This window comes from Pygoscelis adeliae, unplaced genomic scaffold (assembly GCF_000699105.1).
Source record: "Pygoscelis adeliae isolate BGI_AS28 unplaced genomic scaffold, ASM69910v1 Scaffold267, whole genome shotgun sequence".
NCBI lineage: Eukaryota > Metazoa > Chordata > Aves > Sphenisciformes > Spheniscidae > Pygoscelis > Pygoscelis adeliae.
This window is the reverse complement of record NW_008825150.1, coordinates 2,879,815-2,899,625: the sequence shown is the minus strand read 5'-3', so window position 1 is coordinate 2,899,625 and position 19,811 is coordinate 2,879,815. Positions and strand designations below refer to the sequence as shown.

General features: G+C 37.1%; 1 protein-coding gene across 1 annotated transcript in view; it reads left to right on the top strand.

Moving 5' to 3' along the window:
• MAGI2 (membrane associated guanylate kinase, WW and PDZ domain containing 2) overlaps positions 1 to 19,811 on the top strand; it is a 527,738-nt gene that overhangs the window by 436,233 nt on the left and 71,694 nt on the right. Inside the window, 2 exon segments of the mRNA XM_009328383.1 lie at positions 1,201 to 1,390; positions 17,651 to 17,742. Of these exon segments, the coding sequence (XP_009326658.1) occupies positions 1,201 to 1,390; positions 17,651 to 17,742 (282 nt within the window).

The window sequence follows — 19,811 nt, the reverse complement described above, 5'->3', positions numbered from 1 at the left end:
ATCTTTGATAAGGCACTGCTGATACAACACTAGAAGTCAATAGTATTTAATTACAGTTCAGTTTGTTTCCAGGAGTCATTTTTTATGTGACTAACTGATTGTTGTGTTATGTGTGAGAACACACTGTTCTGGAGGCTTTACCACCCTTTGCTTCAGGAGGCGTCACAGGAAAAGCCAAATATTTGTTTCCTGGGATAAACATTTGTGTTTTGTTTAACTTTTAGCCTCTTCAAATATATTTGCTAATGCAATTTAATTAGTAGCCAACTCCTTCAAAAAGAAAAATGCAGATCCCCAAATCTTCTTCTGCACAGTCTATCATTATCTCCTTTCTGGCCTGAGGTACTTGTGAGACCACTAGGGACAGTCTTGGACAAAACATGGATTGAGGTGGCTTCCATGCATAGACAACACACTGCTGTGTACTTCTCTCCTGTAAATGGTCTGGAAGAGTTGAAAAGCTTATCCTGTGCTTGGGAGTTTGGTTGGATGACGCCAATGTAATTTTTGATATAAGAAGGAAACAGTAAGAAATGAAGAAGACTCTGTCAGACTAACGACCACTTTTCTCTCACCATGTTCTGTATTTTATCATTGAACATTCGACTATCACTAGATACTTAAATACCTGCTGTAATAATTTTCCCTTTGTGTTTTTTTTTTCATACTCTTCAATTGAAGCTGTAAATTCTGCTCACAGTTACAGTAATCTACTTCTCCCTGGGCAGCTAGCTATTTTCATGCATTCTCAAAAGATGCAGCATTAAGATCATTCAGTTGCTACCCAGTCTGGCCACTTCTTTGTTAAGCACTACTTTTGGTTATGTATTTTGATGAATCTGATAACTGTATCTTCACAGACCCACAGATTCCACCTTTAGCAGAATAACTTCCAATAGCTCAGCGCATTCTGTGAGAGGCACTCAACATGCTTCAGGGGTAACGCTGGGCCCTAATCCACATGGGATCATATTATCTGAGAAAGATCACATCTTCCCATGAGCAACAAATTAAGAAGTAAATTTAACCAAGTAATTTTATAAACAGCACAACACACATCTTTCATCTCAAGAGGCAGCAAACGGATTTGCTAATTTTACAAAATACATCTTCAACTGAAATCACTGTCTTTGGTCTCATTGTGGAAGTCACAGTTTTTTGCAAAGCTTCATCTTTATTCTCTGTATGTTTTTATTCCAGATGATGGAACGATGGGAGAATCAAGGCAGCCCTCAAACAAGCCTGTCTGCTCCAGCTATGCCACAGAATATTCCCTACCCACCCACTCTTCACAGGAGTTCATTTCCCGATTCAACAGAGGCCTTTGATCCACGAAAACCTGACCCATACGAGCTGTATGAGAAATCAAGAGCTATTTATGAAAGTAGGCGTAAGTGAAAGCCCTGTTCACCCTGCTGACCATTTAATATTTTAAGCTTTTGCCTGTGAATGTCACTGCTGACATAATTTTCCATAATTATCTTTTGTAATTTAAAGAAAGCAACTATAATCCCAGTTAATAGAGGCCATTATAAATCATTCAAAAATTCTACACTTATATATTTTCCTAGATCTTGCCTAGATTCTGAAGTTTGACTTTCATAGGTCTTTTTCCTTATATTTTTGCTCTCCTCATTTTGACTGTTAAATCCTTAATGAAGAACAGTATATGAGCCACCACATTTTGTTGTGCTATTTTTCTTCTTAGTTAACCAATAGGAGGATGTGAATTTATCGATAAAAAATTGTTTCACTGACTTTCACTTAAAAGTGAAGTTTATTAAAGAAATTTCAGATTTATTTGTTTTTATAAAAATTACTTTGACAAGTTTTCACATTGTCCTTGGTAGTTAGAAAGAAACCCATAGCACTAAGTACTGTTTGAAGATATGTACAAAACAGTACTGAGCCATCAGGATGCCCATCTTGATTTTATTTCTCATGTTTTTGGGGGATATACCACATATTTTTCACAACAAGGGTAAAAGGAGTTAAAATTATTTACTCCTTATCATAAAGAATATTTCAGCTAAAAATATTATTCTAAATTTTCCAGAGCTTTTGCGCTTATTAAGATCAAGTGTTAAAAATAGTTTATTTTTTTACTGAAAGATTTTTCATAGCAGTTATTACTTGCACATACCACCTTTCAATTCATTTTATAAATTACTTTAGCCTATAGATCAAATTACTTTATAAATTACACATAAAATATTGCAGTGCAGCTGATCCAGATTAGCCCATTAATATTAATTGGGCCCAGAGGCATAGAGATAAACCTAAACTACCGTAACCCCTGATCTGGAAGGTATGAATTTCTCCAGCATGCAAAGGGATAGTCTGAAGGAAATACATTATTGTCCCAAACACTGTGTTGGTACCGCTCTTACTTGCCTTGGCCCTTATACTTTAGTTACAGCATCAGCATCCCCTGTTTGGGTTTGGTATTTCCAGTCCCCAGCAGGATGGATATGCTGGAGGAACACCAGGGTTCATTTTACATCAATTCTAAGTTAACTCTAATCTAGTCTCTAAATTGCATATCAGATTCCTCAATTCTTTGCCACTGTGGCCAGTGCCACCATCTTCTGCCACCCTCATCCATTTAGTGGAACATCTTTCAGTAGAGATTGTCACCATAAAACTCACTTTCCATAGTCCAGACCTTCTCGGTGGGGGGGGGGGGGGGGGTCATTTTTTTTTTTATTTATTTATTTAATAGGTGCCTGAAATTAAGATCCCAAGATTAAATCTAAGTACTTAAATAAATTGCTGGCTTTTTTCATCAATACCAAGTATCTTATTCCCCTTAAATATGGATTTGAGAACTTACTTTAGACCTCCTATAAAAAGTATTTGATCTTCAATTATAAACTCTTAGGCATAGGAACTAAGCTTTCCAGTGTATTTACGAACACCATGTAGCCCATGCTGGCTGGTATTTTAATATCATAAATATTATTTACTAATGTAGCATCTTCCTCTACTCCAGATGTTATTCTTGATTGGGCAGGATACTTGAGACAATGTACAAACAGAGGCTATAATTTTTGACATTTTAAAACTCTTTGAAGTATGGATCAGGATACAGTGTGGAGTAGGCCAAAAAGGTTTGAAAGAAGTAGGACTAGCTTTGAGCAAAGTTTGGAAATAATTTTCAGACATCTCTCCGCTTTTTCTCTTTCTCTTTCTCTTTCTCTTTCTCTTTCTCTTTCTCTTTCTCTTGTACATTAAGGGCTAGAGTGACAAATAAATAAAAAGATTTGCCAGAGCTGAAATGCTATTCCCCAAAGTGCTGGGATTTGAGACTATAAAGAGAAATTAAATGGCGAAGAAGCAATTCCATAGTTAACAAGGGTTTTATCTAGTTCAGCACCTTTACTGAAAACACTCTTGACTTCATATACTGCTTTAAGGAAAGGAAAAACTTTTGCAAATAATTGTTTCCCATATGGGTAGTTTCTAGAGGTGAAGTGTTTCAGCAAAAATCTGCACTTTCCATTCAGCAGAGTCAGAACCATCTTCTGTGCTTAAAGCCATCAAGCCAAGAATAGAAACGCGCACATTACAGACTTTCTGCATTGAAACAAATATCTTTGTAAGACAATTAAGAAAAAGTTATACACACCATATGTATATATGGGTTACATATTTATACAGCATCTTCTTTCATCTTGATCCCCGATATGAAGAGTTCTGTATTTACAGAACTGCCCTAAATATTAATGAAAGCAAATAGGCTCAATCCATGTTTGCCCTTCATAAAACTGTGGAAATACAGATCTGATGTCAACTACAAAGATTGGCTTACACTCCGAAAGATGATATATTACACCAAAAGACATATTACAACATTCAATAAAAGAATGAAGTGATTTATTATTATTCATGGGTGCCTTCTATGAGTTTTCTGCATACTTCCTCGACCAACACGAACTCCACTCTTTCACTGATACAATCTCCTGTGTTCAGGAGCATATGCTACTCCAGGGGAAAGGCGGATAACTCGTAGGTTGGAGTTATGCTAAAGCCTGTGTTTAAATGGTTTAATTGCACTTGGGTTCTGTCCAAGAGGCAACGGGAAATTTTATACAAGCCTTTTTCAGCCAACTACCTAGACAAAATAAGAATTAAAAATCATGAAGCTGCTAGGCCCAAAATAAGAAAGTGAGGGATGAAAAGCAAGACTGCAGTAACTACTCCTCCCAGATTTCCAGCAGTGTCCCGATCTTCCAGCTAATCCTGAAAGCTTTAATTTGTTCTCTTCTGATGCTGGTGTTCTTTGAACATTTTCTCTAAATCTTGATTCCACAGTTCCCAAACAGATCTCTTCTGCATTCATTCATATCCCTTGGTCATAAATAATTGCCTCTGAAGATCTCTATTCTCCCTGACATTTTTGTTTCATGAGTGCCATAAGCACACATTTTAGCAAATTCAATTTGTCAAGCCTTTGATTGCTTTTATTCTCTACATAATGCTAGTGTTTCCTGAAGAGAGAAACAACAGGCAGGAAATCCATTACTGAGTCAAGAAATTGTCATCTAAATTGAGTATACAGGAGGGAGAGTTTCAAGATAATACACACTTAGTCTCCTACCATATGGCTGTGTCAGGTTGGATATCTTTGGTAAAGACATACCCTTAAAGTGCACAGGAAAAGTTCAGCTATTTTGTGTTTTCTTAAGTACTTCTTATCTCAAAGCAAGTTTGCCTTATCTCCTGACAAGACCAGAAAAGAAGGATGGTTCATCTTCTAAAAATAGTGCAAAGAAGCGAACAATCATGACCTGGAAAACTCAAAAAGAAAGATAGTACTAGATTTTTGTTTCTCTCACAGTAAGACTCTGTGACTAAACAGTTCATTTTCGTACTGCTATAGCTCTGAATTTCTACAGATCCATTTATCAGAGGATCTCACCACAGTCAGCACTCACCAGGACCTCATCAAAGCCTCCTGCTTCCCTATCAGGGAGTTGAGCAAGTTATGCATCACAGCGTAGTCCTGTGAGGAGCACAAGCGACATGACTCGAAGCAGAGCAAGAACTAGACCCAAGGAGCCTGATTCACAAGCTTTTGCTCTAGCTGCTAGGTATGCTCATCCCTACCTAATGATAGAAAGAAAGAGGCTTCGAGCAGGAAGTCTCCTTGAAAAAAAGATGATTTTCATTCTACAGGAATGTTTTTCCACCTTAGGAATGTGAAGGACCTGCATGACTCTCTGCGATCATTTTTAATGATCACATATGAATTACAAAGGACTACTGCTTCCACACTGGAAACTGTTTCGTAGAGGCAGTTCTACCAATACAGCTTGGAGACAAATCAAATTATGCGTTAGTACAAAAGCAGAGTGCAACTCTATTTCGTAAGTCATAGCTCCTTGGAAAATTGTTTGTCACGAGTTAGCTGTTACCTGTCAGCTCTTACCTGTTAGCTGTCACCTGCCCCTGCTGTCACCCATCAACTTGCTTAATAGCTCCAAGTAGCCAAAAAGGAGCATAAAGTGTTTCCAAAGACTAAAGATTACCACATCATCCAAAACAGCTGCCTAAAAGCAAAAGAAGGAAAATTGTTTTCTTTTTTCTTTGCCTTTCCTTTCTGCAGCTACATCTCTCTGTGTCTCGGCTTTTTTTTTCCTCTTTTTTTTTTCCTCTCTCCCACCCCGGCCCGCCCCCCTTTATTTCTTCTCCCTGGCAAAGAGAACCTACCTAGCTTTCTGCTTTTACATTATTTTTCAAAACTCAGAAATGGAGGAGAAGACCTGCTCAAAAAACTGGATACTTTTTCCTTTTGCCATCCAACTATTAATTTTAGGCAAATCCTTTAACTCCTTTCTCCTTATGAAAACTCTTAGAGTGTAAGTGACAGCATGACTCTGCTGATAACCATGGAAGTTAGGTACAGAAGCTAGAAAATGGAACATCAGATCAGGAATTTCCTATTAATGGAAAAAATTATAAAACTTGATATGCACCAGTTGTTACAGCTGTAACTGGAGCTCCGCAGTTCTCATTGGGGCAACTCATTCTACTGAATTTAACATTTTTGCTTTTATAAATTCTCCTCATCCTCTCTTATATTTTACATTGAACTCTGTTTATTGTAAATATACAGTTTATAACAAACTTTGTTCAGAGGCCTGTGTAGGCAGACATTAGTCAAACAGGAGACACAAAGCTGTTGGGAATCATAATACTATATTTCTCTAGTTATAAAATGTATAATAGAAATTTAGCTTTATATTCCTCTAAAGAAAGCAGTAAAATAAAACATTTTTTACAGCAATTAAGTTACATTTCTCCCTCAGTTAGTGTGGTAGTCCAAGACCGGTGATGTGCCACAGAAATGCCAGTAGGAAGAATGAAATAAGTCAGTGATAAGCTCTCATTAAAAGTGAAATCTGAACAATTACAGTTCAAGCCTTTACTGGAAGGACAAAGGTTCCTTCCTTCAAAATCTCCCATGTTATTTTCTCCTCTGAGAAATATTCCCTCTCCTCCTCCTATCACGAATTTCCCAAGTTCCTTTCAAATCCATCAGCTGTCTTATGCACTGCAATTTTTTTTGCTGCCAGAGAGTTAGACAAATTGGACAAGAACCAAAAAGCAAAGTCCACCAACAGCTGTGAAACATGTAAATAGCAAATGTATCAGCATAACGCATTACTAGCCGTCATAAAATAATGGTGTTTTCTTATGCAGACTTATGAACACCTTTCTCTAAGGGTCACAGACAAGCATTTCAATACATATTGACAGGCCACCTTTCCTCTGGAATATCACTGCAGGTATTCAGCACAGATATGCGTTAAAGTATCAGCAATAGTAAAGATTTGTCAGACAGCATTATACTGACTCATAATGTGTAACTTTGAAAATACCATTCTTGCAGAAAAATACTAAGGCCATCAGGGTTTCCTAAATTTGATACTCATGGAACATAAAAAAAAAAATATTAGGGGTATAGAACTGAATGCATTATCACCTGAGGGGGTCTATGGCATAGTATACAGCTAAGCAGAATTTTCTTGTCAGTGCTTGGTGGCTGAGGACCTACACAGTTACAGTCTTAAAAATTGAAGGAAATTTTTCACATAATTTTTACTGCAATTTTTTCAGACAGTATTTTCCTGACAAAAATTTTGCCTCTAACAATTTTTCCCATTTTTCCTCATCTCTAGTCTAAAAAAATCCACATTTTCGTTATGGTGCTTTAAAAAGATATATACATATGTGTGCATATGTATATGTGTATAGCACTATGATAGCATTAAATACATAGTTTTCTGAAGTATTATATAAATATAAAGGGTTTTTTTTTATATGGGTAAAGGATTTGGGACTATAAATTCAGAAAATTAGGTTCTAGTTACAAATCTTCCTTGATCTCAGTTTGCCATACCTTTCAATATTTCTCTTCACCAGTTACTGCCCTTTATATCAGTAAGGCATGCCTGCCTTCACTTAGTAAATAAAAGAGTATTGGGAAATTACTAATTATTACATAGTATCATCAAACTACTCCTTGACGTAGAGTATGAGCAATTGAATTATAGGAAGGTAATTTCTCAAAGTAATTTCCAAACAGTACAGGTTGTTTTCCTTGCATCTATTGCTACCCCAAGCAACAGCACAGAGAAGGTCTAAGAACTTGTATTACTAAATAAATGTAACCCTTTTTTTTTAATGAGAGATGATACTTAACAAAAGGAGAGGAAATTTAGCAGACTAACGTCAAATAATTTTGTATTGTTCATCACTGCAGAAAGAGTTACTCACCATGACAAAACGGATTTGTTGGTTATAAGAACTGACAGTGAAACCAAAAGTATTTTCAGATGGAATTATGAGAATATCATCATCACAGTACTGTGGATGTAAAGTGATTTTGATTGCTGGATTGCAAAGTAGGTCCCAAACAACCTATGCTAATATGAAGTGTCAGTTTTACAACTGATGCAATATTCCTTTTTCTTGAACAGTTTACACTTTACTAAAAGATATACAAATAGATTTTCATCTGCAAAGTGGTAGGGGGTACTTAAAAAGTCAAAGTAATAATTTAACAAAACTGACTTGTAAGCATTGGGAAATTGGTCACAGGTGCATGAGACCAATGGGAACTGCATTGCCTGTGTGCTGTTTCAAACTGCTGCTTGCCAGCTTTGGGAAGGACGTTGCAGCACAATCATATCCATTCTGCTCATTTGTAAAACTCCTATTTACCCAAAGCATGGCTAGGACTGAGATGCTGAAACATAAATGTTTCCTAGTGCTAGTTTTGTTCCATATATTTAGCATTCAACAAAGTACGATCCAAAAAATAATGCAGTATGGAGAATAAATATTATCATCCCTATCTTTCATCAGCATAATTCTTCCTCCAGAGAATACCAGTGACTCCGCTGGTGCAAATAAGAATACCCTTGTGTCATATTGTAGGTGAACTGTGCTCCTAGGACTGCATCTTGACAGGAAAGAAGTCTAGGACTGTATCTCGACAGCAAAGAAGTCTGGTATTTTCACCACTGGTTTCAGTTAAGTCAGGATTGTGTCCCAGGTCTTGTTTATTGTTTATCTGTTTTCACAAATATTTTGCAGCTTTCAGTTTCAAAACCATGAGTGTAATTTATTTCAGATTAAACAGGAAGCCAGATGTGCAAGCTTTTTACTGTTCTGTCTTCTAATAGCAAAATTAACCTTGGCTTTGCATTCATCTGATATGGAAGGAATCTCGATGTATAGCAAGACTCTTTGAAATGCACAGATGCGTCCTCTTTCTCCAGAGCACATAGAGTAGTCCCCATGGTGGAGATTTATTCTGGTTACAGTTATATACGAGTAGCAGTTCAGGAGAAGTCGTCTTAGTTTTACTTTCCCGATTCTTGTTTCCAGGACGGGTTAGCTGAACTAAAAAAAATAATGCAGCAAATTTACGAAGTATTTTATTATTAGTTCAAGCTCTACTTTATAATTATTTCATTCCTATTTCCCATAAAAGACTACAACTACTCATGGCAATGCATTAAAAAACATTTTAAAACTTTCTGCACTTTGAATGCCTGTTCATGGTGGTAGTGTTGGGTAGTCTGGTCTCTTTGTCCTGGCCCCTCCAAACATGCCTTCTGCTGCCTCATTTCCTAAGAGGTGGAGGCAGGAGGTTTAACATAATAGAAGTTTAGAAAATGTCAAAATGAATTTAATAATTCATTAATGAAATTAATAGAAAGTTTCAAATTGCCTTGTGTAAAGGTTAGTTTCCTATAAAAACTAATTGACAGGTTTTTATAAAACGAAGCTTGCTAGAGTCTCTCAGTATTTTGGTAAAATTACCAGTTCAATCAGTTTGTTCTTAGCAGATACAAGACACCAGGATGTGCACAAATGACATGCATTCTGCCTGGCTGAGGACCAGTCCCACCAGTCCTTCCTCTTCACTTGGAAGTTGCTGTTCTGTAGGGTCTTTGAGCCCAGAACTAGTAGTTCTTTTCAAAATTTACCTATATCGCGGCATTTGATATAGGGAGGGGAGACATTGCTAATAAAGTCCCTTCTTATATGCTAAATGTTCTTCACAGATCTTTCCTCTTTTGAAGTTTTCTACCAGTTGCTAACAGTTTGCCTATCACATGAGCACAGCTATTTAGAGGTTATATTCTATTTTTCAAAGTGCCAGTGACATAATTACAAATATTCTGTACTGCACGCAGACCCAGACTGCTGACAGCAGATTCTTCCTAAAATGAACATTGCTTTGCTGTAGTTACCAAAAATACAAGTCTGCACTTAGGTTTATCTTTCCGGTGATCATACATTTAAGAACTTTAAGGCTTGATTCAACACCTTCAGCATAGCACAGTTCCAAGTTTTGTGTGTGTGAATTCCTAAACTACAATGAAAACAAATGCTAGATGCTGAATGGTTGATTACAAGATGATAATTGACACCATGAGAGTCTATATGAGGTTCTGCAAGGCAAAGACAAGACACCTATTCAGGAACAAAAGCCAGATCAGACTTAACGAGACTAGCTTTGAAGGAAACTGCCTCATTGACAGGCACTTTCGCTTGACCACAAACAAGAGTTCACAAAAAAAAATACTGTTAACTTACTTAAAATATATGGCTATCCTAATATAGCAAGTTGTTCCCTAATTTGTCACAGTTTGAGCATGGTTGTGCTTCTTTCACTTTGCTGCCTGAGGCCAATTCTGGGGGATATTAGGGTGACTGCAGGCAGAAATGGAAAAACAGAATGAACAGGTCTTACAGCAGCTCCAAAGAGTAATCCTAGCTGGATGACCAAGAGAAAAGGCTTGCGTCCTTTCAAACCTAAAAGCTTATTGAGACTATCAAGATGAAATTGCTTTCTGTACATTAAAATCATTCTGTCTCTTTTAAGAATTCCATTAAAATCTTGAAAGGATGTGAGTATAAAAGTCATTTCTCCAAGTTTGCTGTGGAGCAGCATCAGTTTCAAAGGTTTTGGTTTTCAGGAGTTGTGCTGGTGGAATAATTTACATTCAGATAGCACCTCTCATCCTGAAGGATCCCAAATCACTTTACAAAATCTGAAGTGTGTCAAGGAATTACCTCCTTTAACCACCAAAGTAAAGACGTGCAGCCACTTATAAACTAAAACACCATAGCCCATATGACAGAACTCCTAACATAGCTGATGAACGAACACAAATGCAACAGGAACACCAAATCCAAAGGGATGTTCCCATCCAGTGGAATCTCTAGAATGTATTTTAGGAAAGCAGGGTAGCAGTCATCTGAATTTGAGCAGGTCATAGCTGTTATGTAAATACTTTTACCAAAAAAAGTCATAAAACATTCAGTGGCCTCCATCTCCGTTTTTGGGAAAATGTCTTTGTCCTAGAGCATTAGTTCAGTATTGACTCAAGTGAACTATGAATTACCCAGCTGCTACCGTTACAGTCCATGCTGCCTGTAGGAAGCAGTCCACCAGAAGGAAGGTAGCTTTAGTCCAAACTATTCCAAAGTGGTAAGGAGCTGCCCACAGAGGAAATACTGTCTTCTCATTTCTTTCACCACATCCACATATTTCCAGAAGGCTTAACCAAAATTGCTGGCCTCCAGTGCATTGTCTGGCTTCTTTCTGCCTGGAACTACCTACTTACAGTATTAAATCCACTCCTGTCTTCCTTCTATCTCAGGAAGATTATATATACTCTTATGTTGCATCACTGTCCTAGAGATGCTGATGTGACAGGCCTTACCCTGTTTATACCATGAAATATGTATGGTATGATATTCTGGTTTAGAGTCCCATGAATGCGTTAGCGCTTTATTGTTGTTGATAGGCCAATGGGAATCACCTCTGGTTTGGGATGTTTTGCAATTCAATCTGGATGCTGCAGAGTTAATAAAACAGAAATTCTTAGCCGGAACACTTCAAAATCAGCAAAGGAAATGTGACAGTGAATTCAGCTATGGACTTGTTCCAGATTCCTCTAATGCCAGCAAAGTAGTTGTGTATGAAAACAAATCCGTTATTTGCTGCATTTCATCTAGTGAAATGCAAATACTTTGAAACTACCTGCATGAAAATTAGGTTAAATGGGTTTACCTGCACGTACGACCAGTTGTTATTGGCAACATACATCCTTCTAGCAAAATCTTGCTCTTCTTGAAGATAAAAGACATTTCGCAATTGAGTTGAATAAAAGCGGTGGTCAGGTCATCTAAACACAGCCATTAAACTTTGTCTTTTATTGCTGTACTTGAATAAGCACAAATACTGTCACTAACTTTCACAATTTTAAACACATTAACAATTTTATCTTCATCATAACCTATGTTATGTTAAAGGAACATAACCATCTTACCATATGTTTCATTTTGCATAAAAATGGACAGGGAGGTCTATGTCTAGCAGGAATACATACATGTACCACCTTGGAAGTCAGGAAAGAGGGGAGGAGAAAAAAAAACCTGCAATTAAAAAGTAGAAATTGCACTTCAGTAATTCAAAACACAGCAGAGAAGTTGATGCTGCAACTTTAAATAACTTGAGAAATGTATTTCATCTTTAATTCCCCCTTTTCCTATTCAGAACAAGTGCTGCCCAGGACTGGTTTTCGAGTGGATTCCTCTGGCAAGTATTCTTCAGACTTCATTGTTCTGTAAACTAGTTGTCCTTCATTTTATGTTTTAGTTATTCTTCTTTCTTTTCATCATTTCTCTAGATAATGGCCAGTCATGACTACCCAGTCACCATTTTATTTTTGTATGAGCTTTGTGGGGTTACAGAATGCTAACTCTAAATCTTTTTATAATAGATTTGCATTTTGAGCAAGGAAAAGTATTTCTTTTTCCTCAGCCAGTCTTTGTGAATGTTTTACAAAGCTTTATGTGTACTTTCATACGTTAGTGTTCACTCTTTAACATAAAAATATGTCTCTATAGCTCATGCCCAAATCTAAGCTTAAGCAATATTTTGTGTAAAACTGAAATTAATTCTATCTTCATTTGGAAAAGAATAGAACTGATGTATTATGCAGACCCACCCATTCCTTGCTCCCATACATATATCTTGTTCTGTAAAAACCTAAAAGCAAAAACTTTCAAAAATAGAAGCTGTTTTGGGTGTTTGAATCAACATTGGTCTTGTAAAGTGGCAATGGACTTGTTTAAAAACCAGCAATATTTGATTTCCCGATGTGATCATGTTAAGTGAACAGTTAAAACAGGCATCCCATACAAAAAAGGCTGTTTTGACAATGACATTAAAGTTTTTTCTAATCCGGCACTGGTTGGACAGAGATCCTAAATTAAATATGATATTGGGCTGGTTTTGCATACCCCAGTAAGGTTTATAGGTTGAATAACTCTGTTAGTACACCAGTTCTTTTTTTCTTTTTTTTTTTTGCTTTGCTGATTTTTCTACTGAAGTCTTTATTTACCAGCTTTTCCTCTCTGTAAATATCAAGAGAAAATATGTATGTTTTTTAAAAAGCTACTCACATTGGAGACCAGCAGACCCATGACTGTTTTCAAGCTTTTCACATCTTTCAAGAGCATTTGAAACTCAGAAAAAAAGTTATTGTAGATTTGTGTCAATCACCATTCACAATTCACAGTAATGATTTATATGGAACAAAAATCTTCACCATCTTCAGCAAAGGAGTCCAAATTAATTTTTATTTTTAGCAGGAAAGTTGAGTACACCCAGAAAGACTGTAAAATTATTACAACAAAACTCTTCATCCTTGTTTTAATTGCAATATAGAGGAGATTTAATTAAAAAAAATATTCCATCTCAACATTTACAGCATCATCCCAAATACCAGGTTTATCACTATAAAAATCACATAGCACTTGTGCAACTTGACTCATACAGAAAATGAATTAATCTTCTTCAGGGATATATTTTCTCTACATACTTTCAAGAAACAATTGCATGTACACTTAATGTGTAATTCACCTAGGAATTCACATGAATACAGTACAGACATGTAGCTGAGAGTTGATAATCACAACTTCGCCTATGAGATCCCAGTATTGTTCAGTAACAATCTATTCTGGTACCTTTACATTTAAAGCAAATTTCCTGTTGTCCAGGAACCAGAAAACAGAATTTCCCAATGCTCTTTACCATCCTCACTGTGCAGCAATGATCAGATCACAGCTTGTCCAATACCATTCTCAAATTTGTGGGGGAGCCAGCTGGTTTTATAACCTAGCAAAGTGAATTGTTTTTTTTTTTCTCTTCTAGGCCAAATGATCAGTTAAGAACATTTTCCTTTACACAAAAAGAAGAAACAAAATGCTATATCTATAAAAAAGACAATGAAGTTACTAGCAGGCATATCTAAAGTTCTTTTTCTAATATAAATGGGCAGAGAGGCAAGGGAGAACAGGGAACATTGTCATTCTTGCACAGGATGCCCATATTATACGATCAGAAATATTGACTTCAACCTGAAACTCTCCTTTCAATGAAACTAGTAGGAGATGGGACATTCAGGTGTATTAAGTTGAACTGGAAGGAAAAGCAAACTGTGCAAAAGACTGTATTAACTCAGTCTTAGCTTGGACTCCGGTGTCTGCAAACCTATTCATTTCTTCTTACTTGGCATTAACTACAAGGTGCTAATCGAGCTTACAAAGGAAAAAAATAAGGTGCATTTTCCATAATGAAGTTATATTAACCAACAGTTGGCAGTATATTGCAAGGCACAGAAGCGTCATTTTTTTGTAAGTATAGGTAATTTTCTTTGTATTATCAACTGAAAATCTGCTCCAGCAAGAAAAGGCAAAATTTAGTTTATCTAACAATCCTTTGTGTAGAAAAAAGTACCAGAATCCTAGAGAAGCAAGCACTGAAGAAATATCAGATGAAACGTAATCACTTATGTGGGTAAGAATACTTGATCAATGTACATTCAAGAATATTGAAACTGCTGCCACATAATAGTAGGGGCTTTTAGTAAATCTACCAAGCATGAGCTCCTGTAGTAAAAACACATAGTTGTGAACTTACCTGTCTTTAAGAAACAGGAAAAAAGGGATTTCATCAGCAGCAAGACTTTAGAACGTATTTTTGATTAAAGACTAACTGCCAATATGGAGATAAACTGAGACCTAATGCAAAAGGCATTTACCAAAAATTGGTTGTGTCAGACTAACCTGGTAACTGACCTTTTGCACCTTTTGATGCATGTTTAATCAATCTAGACTTCAACTAGACATTTTACAAAATGCCAGTTATAATTGAGGCACTTCCATGTTAGCCTGGAGAAGACAGTTTTTAGCACAAAATGTAAAGAGGAATAGCTAGAAACCAGATAAGCAATTCTACTAAAAGAACAGTTTCTGGACTGAAAGGGTAATATTAGTGGAGAGCCTTGCAATAAGTCTTCTGTGTTGTTTTCATTAATGACCTAAGCACAAAAACTAAGAGTGGAAATGAGGTCCACATTCAGACATGTAACTTCAGTTATCTATGGTGTAGTTGTCTCCAGACCAATGGAGAGCGGGTCAGTGCAGTTAATGGAGTCATATCATACCAAGCACGAAAGTTTTAACAACCAGCAACAGCAGTGGAGGAAATGCTTCTTACACGTACTAGTCAGTTGCTGGAGATAATATGATATTACTGTGAAAAAGTAATCAAAATCATGGGGTGCAATCCATCAGTGAAATGTTGAATGAGGTGATGTGCTGAATGACCTAGTGACAAAGGCCACAAACAGGCTTGGGCACCCAGTGTCTTCTTTGCTGGTAAGGTCTGTGTGCTGTTTGCTTGCAGAGGCTTGCAATAACAGGGAGCTGGACTAGATGACCCAGGGATCCTTTCCAGTCCCATGTTTTGTTTTTTAGGTGGGACAGAAAAGAACATTATTTTTTAAAAACAGTTTTCAGTGACCTGGTAAGAGTTGGCAGAGAATGGGCTCCATAGACTTCCAGCTATTTGGGAAGGAAGGCTCTTCTGAGCAATCGTGATAGCATAGTCAGCTAATCCAAAGGCTTCCAAACTGTGTAGGAGCTCATAGAAAAGTATGCCCATATACAGTATTTTTAGCCTAAACCTTTTCATGGTCAACCTGGTTTACTTGTTCCATTCTAAATGGGTAGAAAAACAGCCTCTTTTAAAAAAAATAGTGCCTCTTATTTTGAAGTCTGATGTCAACATTGGTTTGGATCAGCTTTGTCAATGTATGTGTTTGAGGGACGTTTTTATCTCAGTGTACCAGAGCATGTATTCTTCACAACCTGACATTCTTATACTTTCTTAATGTATTCCCAACTGTGCATATTCATTCCTGTGTCCACAAATAAAGGTAGTGTTTGGTTTGTGACAGACTGCTGGAAACAGTGCCTTTGAATGTTAGACCTAGGCTATAAATGGTGATCCTACTGTGTCTATCTACAAAGCCTTCTCCCTAGTACTAAGCCCCATCTGTGTTACACTTAGGCACAGCAAATCAGGTAAAGATAAGGTATCGCTTTCATCTAAAGATGCCTTTGCCTCTCGCAACTTTGAAACAAGCTTTGCGTTAAGTTAACATACTGTACATGCACAAACTTCATTTGTTCTTTTATTTACTGTTGAGACACATCAAATAAATTGAAAAAATCAGGATAATAAGCTGTTAGGATCTGTTTGGTTTGTCTTCTAAATACATGAGAAGCAAGTTGGTAGGTAAAGGTAATACTTTTATTTTACCAACTGAAATAGCTGTGATTCAGTCTCACTCATACCAATATACATTGCAGAAATAATGCGCTACTCTGCTGTCTAGAGAGGATTTTTATTGCACGGTCATAGTATAGAGCCACTGCATGTAGTTCTGTGTCTCTGTCTTTGCAAGACCTGACTGAAACTGAATCAGCTTTAATCCCAGACTAAAGCTGGGATCTGCCCAACTCCACAGTTTGTGAGGTGTCCACTGATGGCTCTGGGGGGGGATCTGTAAATGACAGACACTGAAGTACCGTGTTTCAGCCATCTGTAGTCCCTCCCCTCCTGAGAAAACAAGGCACAATGGGAGACACTGTGAACAGTTTGCTGAAATAAACCTACTCATCCCTTTTTGTCTGTTGGGATTGGCAACAAGCTGACACTGGCCAAAAGCTGTCACAATTTATAGACCAGAGTGCAATCTGTATGAAAGACCATTCCTGTTAATCACTGTCCTACTTAAGGTGATGAGCCTAAAGCATCTCTGAACATGCAGACAAAGCAATAGTCAAAATAGACAACTTCTTAGTCCTCTAACTGCTTACGGTTTCACTTTATACTACTTGAAATTTTATTCAAAACTTCCCTTTTGTAATTTGAGGGCATCAAGACTCGAAACAATGGACTCTTTCAAATGAAGCTAGACTCTTTTATAAGAAACTGACTTTTAAAAAACACTACATTCCTGAACTGATATATTCCAGGGCAGAATATATGTTTACAGGCAAGTTACGCAGGCATATGAAAGCACAATCTTAATGATCCATAAAGCTGTTGAGACTTTAATTGAGTAGCATTAAGGAGTTCAAGTTAATGATGTTAGCTTTCAATTTAAAACCTAAGACTCAGAGGCTTATAATGATAGCTTTTGTCAAAACTCTTTATTGAGGGTATTACCTGAAAGTGGAGTACTTAAAAGCTACATTACATAAAAAGACATACTGCTTTATATCTGTATGTGGAACTAAAATGGCCTGTAATGATTATTCATCTTTCGTAAGTTGGACTGATAATTTTTCTGTGTATCTCTATCTCCCATTTCAGTTTATTCTCTTTAGGTTTTAACGAACTGCAAGGAAAACACAAATTAAATACCAGAGGTGGATGAACAGCAGTATATTATGCAGTCAGTTGTAGGAAGAAGACACCTTTATAACCTGTGTTTTGGACAAACTTTTCCAGCACTGTTCTCCTGTGAATGTGTTCTAGCTTGGTTTAGTGTATTCTACTGAACATAATCATTCTCCAAGAGATAACCTACATTTTCAAGTCTCCTCCTTGTCTGTGTACAACACATTGTCCCATTTGTTTCCACCAGCTCTAACCAGGATGCCATTAGTCATGTGCAATGAACACAAGGTGGGAGGGAAAATGGTGCAAATTCTCAAGACAAAGCCAAAATGCTTTGCTCAGTGGGATTTCCCTTTAAACCAGGTCCCGATTACAAGGAGCTGGATGTTCACCTTCGGAGAATGGAGTCTGGGTTTGGCTTCAGGATCCTGGGAGGAGATGAGCCTGGACAGCCTGTGAGTTATTTCTTCCTGACTTTCCTTTTTATAACTCTAAAGTCTGTGTAAAGGTCAGAAAAATATTACTACATAGCTGAACCCAAATGAACACCATGTTAAGGCTATAAGTAAAATGGCTTTTTTATTCATCTATAGAAAAAGACAGGTCTTTCAGGTTGTCCGCATCTAAAAGATGTCACAGTAAATTAAATTAGAATCAAAAGGAATTAAGTTAGAAACCGTGCATCACTCAGCCCTTTACTGCGGAGTGTGAGCTGACATCTTTTAATCTTGACTTTCCAAAACTGAGTTTAAGCAGAAGATTTTAAAAATCAGATTATGTAAGACTATGTATAACTGTGTTCAATGTAGGCAGACTATATATATGCATAAGGTTAAAAGATACTGTTGGCAATGCAGTTTACTTCCAGAAGCACAGAAGGCCCCACCAGGGAACGGTAGTCCATGTGCCAGGTTAGATGACAACATCATGTGGTGCATCAGGCATAAAAATGGTACCTTTATGCCATTAGGAGGGAGACATCCCCAAAATCAAATAACAGATAACAAAACCAACATAGATTCACTGCAGGTGAAATAAAATATAAAATAAAATATATACACACTTTTTAGAAGAAATGTGTACACATTTTGGTAAATTAGTGATATATAAAAATACTATAATTTTGAGAGAGCAGGCAGAATTATTGCTCCTTCAGAATAACTTTGATGATGTAACTGTGGTTTGTCAGCGAGGTCTAATCCCAAGTTGATAATGTTGTGATTTTATTATCACATTCTTGTGCATAGTCTGAGTCCTGTGTTACCACATTTCTGAGATAATGTATAACTAGTTGATAGATTTATATATTCCATATTCGAATTCATACAGAATAATATAGTTGTCATTCAAGCATTAACATTAACTAACATGTGGCTCTGAGAAAAAAAGAAGCTCCTCTGTTTTAAAATTGTCAACATCTGTTGAAGTACTGATAAATTATTAATAGTTTATTGGTGCCTCCTGTAAAAAGAAACAAATGCACTGTATTCTAAAAAAAGGTGCTTCAAGTGCTGATTGAAATGCAGAGACCCTATTTTAGAATGAGTGTTTTGGAATGGATTTTCAAAGCTAAATAAGGTGCAACTGTAAAGAAGGACTCCAAAACAACACTGTTTCATCACCTACACTTGCAGTGTGCCTGAAGCCCCTCTGGCATCTAACTTTCTTCCATGGAGCATGTCCCAGCGCACACAAAATGAGGCCACTGAGCCATCATCTGCACATTCTCCAACTAAGCATTTTTCCTGGTCTTTCTGGATGGCCCAGCTGGTACGGCTTCTGAAAGCTCGCCTATTGGGTGAAGCCAAAAAGGAAATCTGTTAGGAACTAGAGGAAATGTCCCCTTTTATCATTTTATCTTGCAAAAAAATGCCACTAGTGGAAGATTTGGAAATCTCCCTCTACCTGCTTCAGACAGTAGCGTCTAGTGGCATTTCCCATCTCCCAGGAAAGTGTCCCTGGCTACAGCGCTGCTCAGTATTCTGAGAAAGTCTGTCTTGGTGTCTCCTTTAGTGCTTTATTCATTACAAATGTATAATTAAGTAGTCACAGACTGAGTGTCTGACTGGCTCTGCAGTTTGGAGGTTTACAACACTCTCATGGGGAAAAGTGCAGCTCAAATGCCTCATCTAAAAGATGATTATTTATATAAAATGGAATGATTTCAACCTAACGACTGCAAGAAAACTGGTTTAGAATATCTAATATTCTGATGGTTAAGAATACATGCTGGAGTTGTAGGAGACCTGAATTTATGTCTCTGCTCAACAGTCCAGTAGAGTGGGAATTTGGAAACGAGTCTTTTGCCTCCCAGCTACATGCATTATGCACTGAACTGTTACAGAGGAAGCAGCTCTTTCTAGTTTCTTTTCAGTGAAGGACTGACCCGGCTTTACTGTGCAAAGTCAAAGAGTCATAGCTGGATACCAAGTGCAGAGATAAGCACCTTGCTATTTTTGGAGAGCAGGACCAAAAATGCTGCCTTCTGTGAAACACCTTCTAAAACGCTTCACTGTCCTGCTGA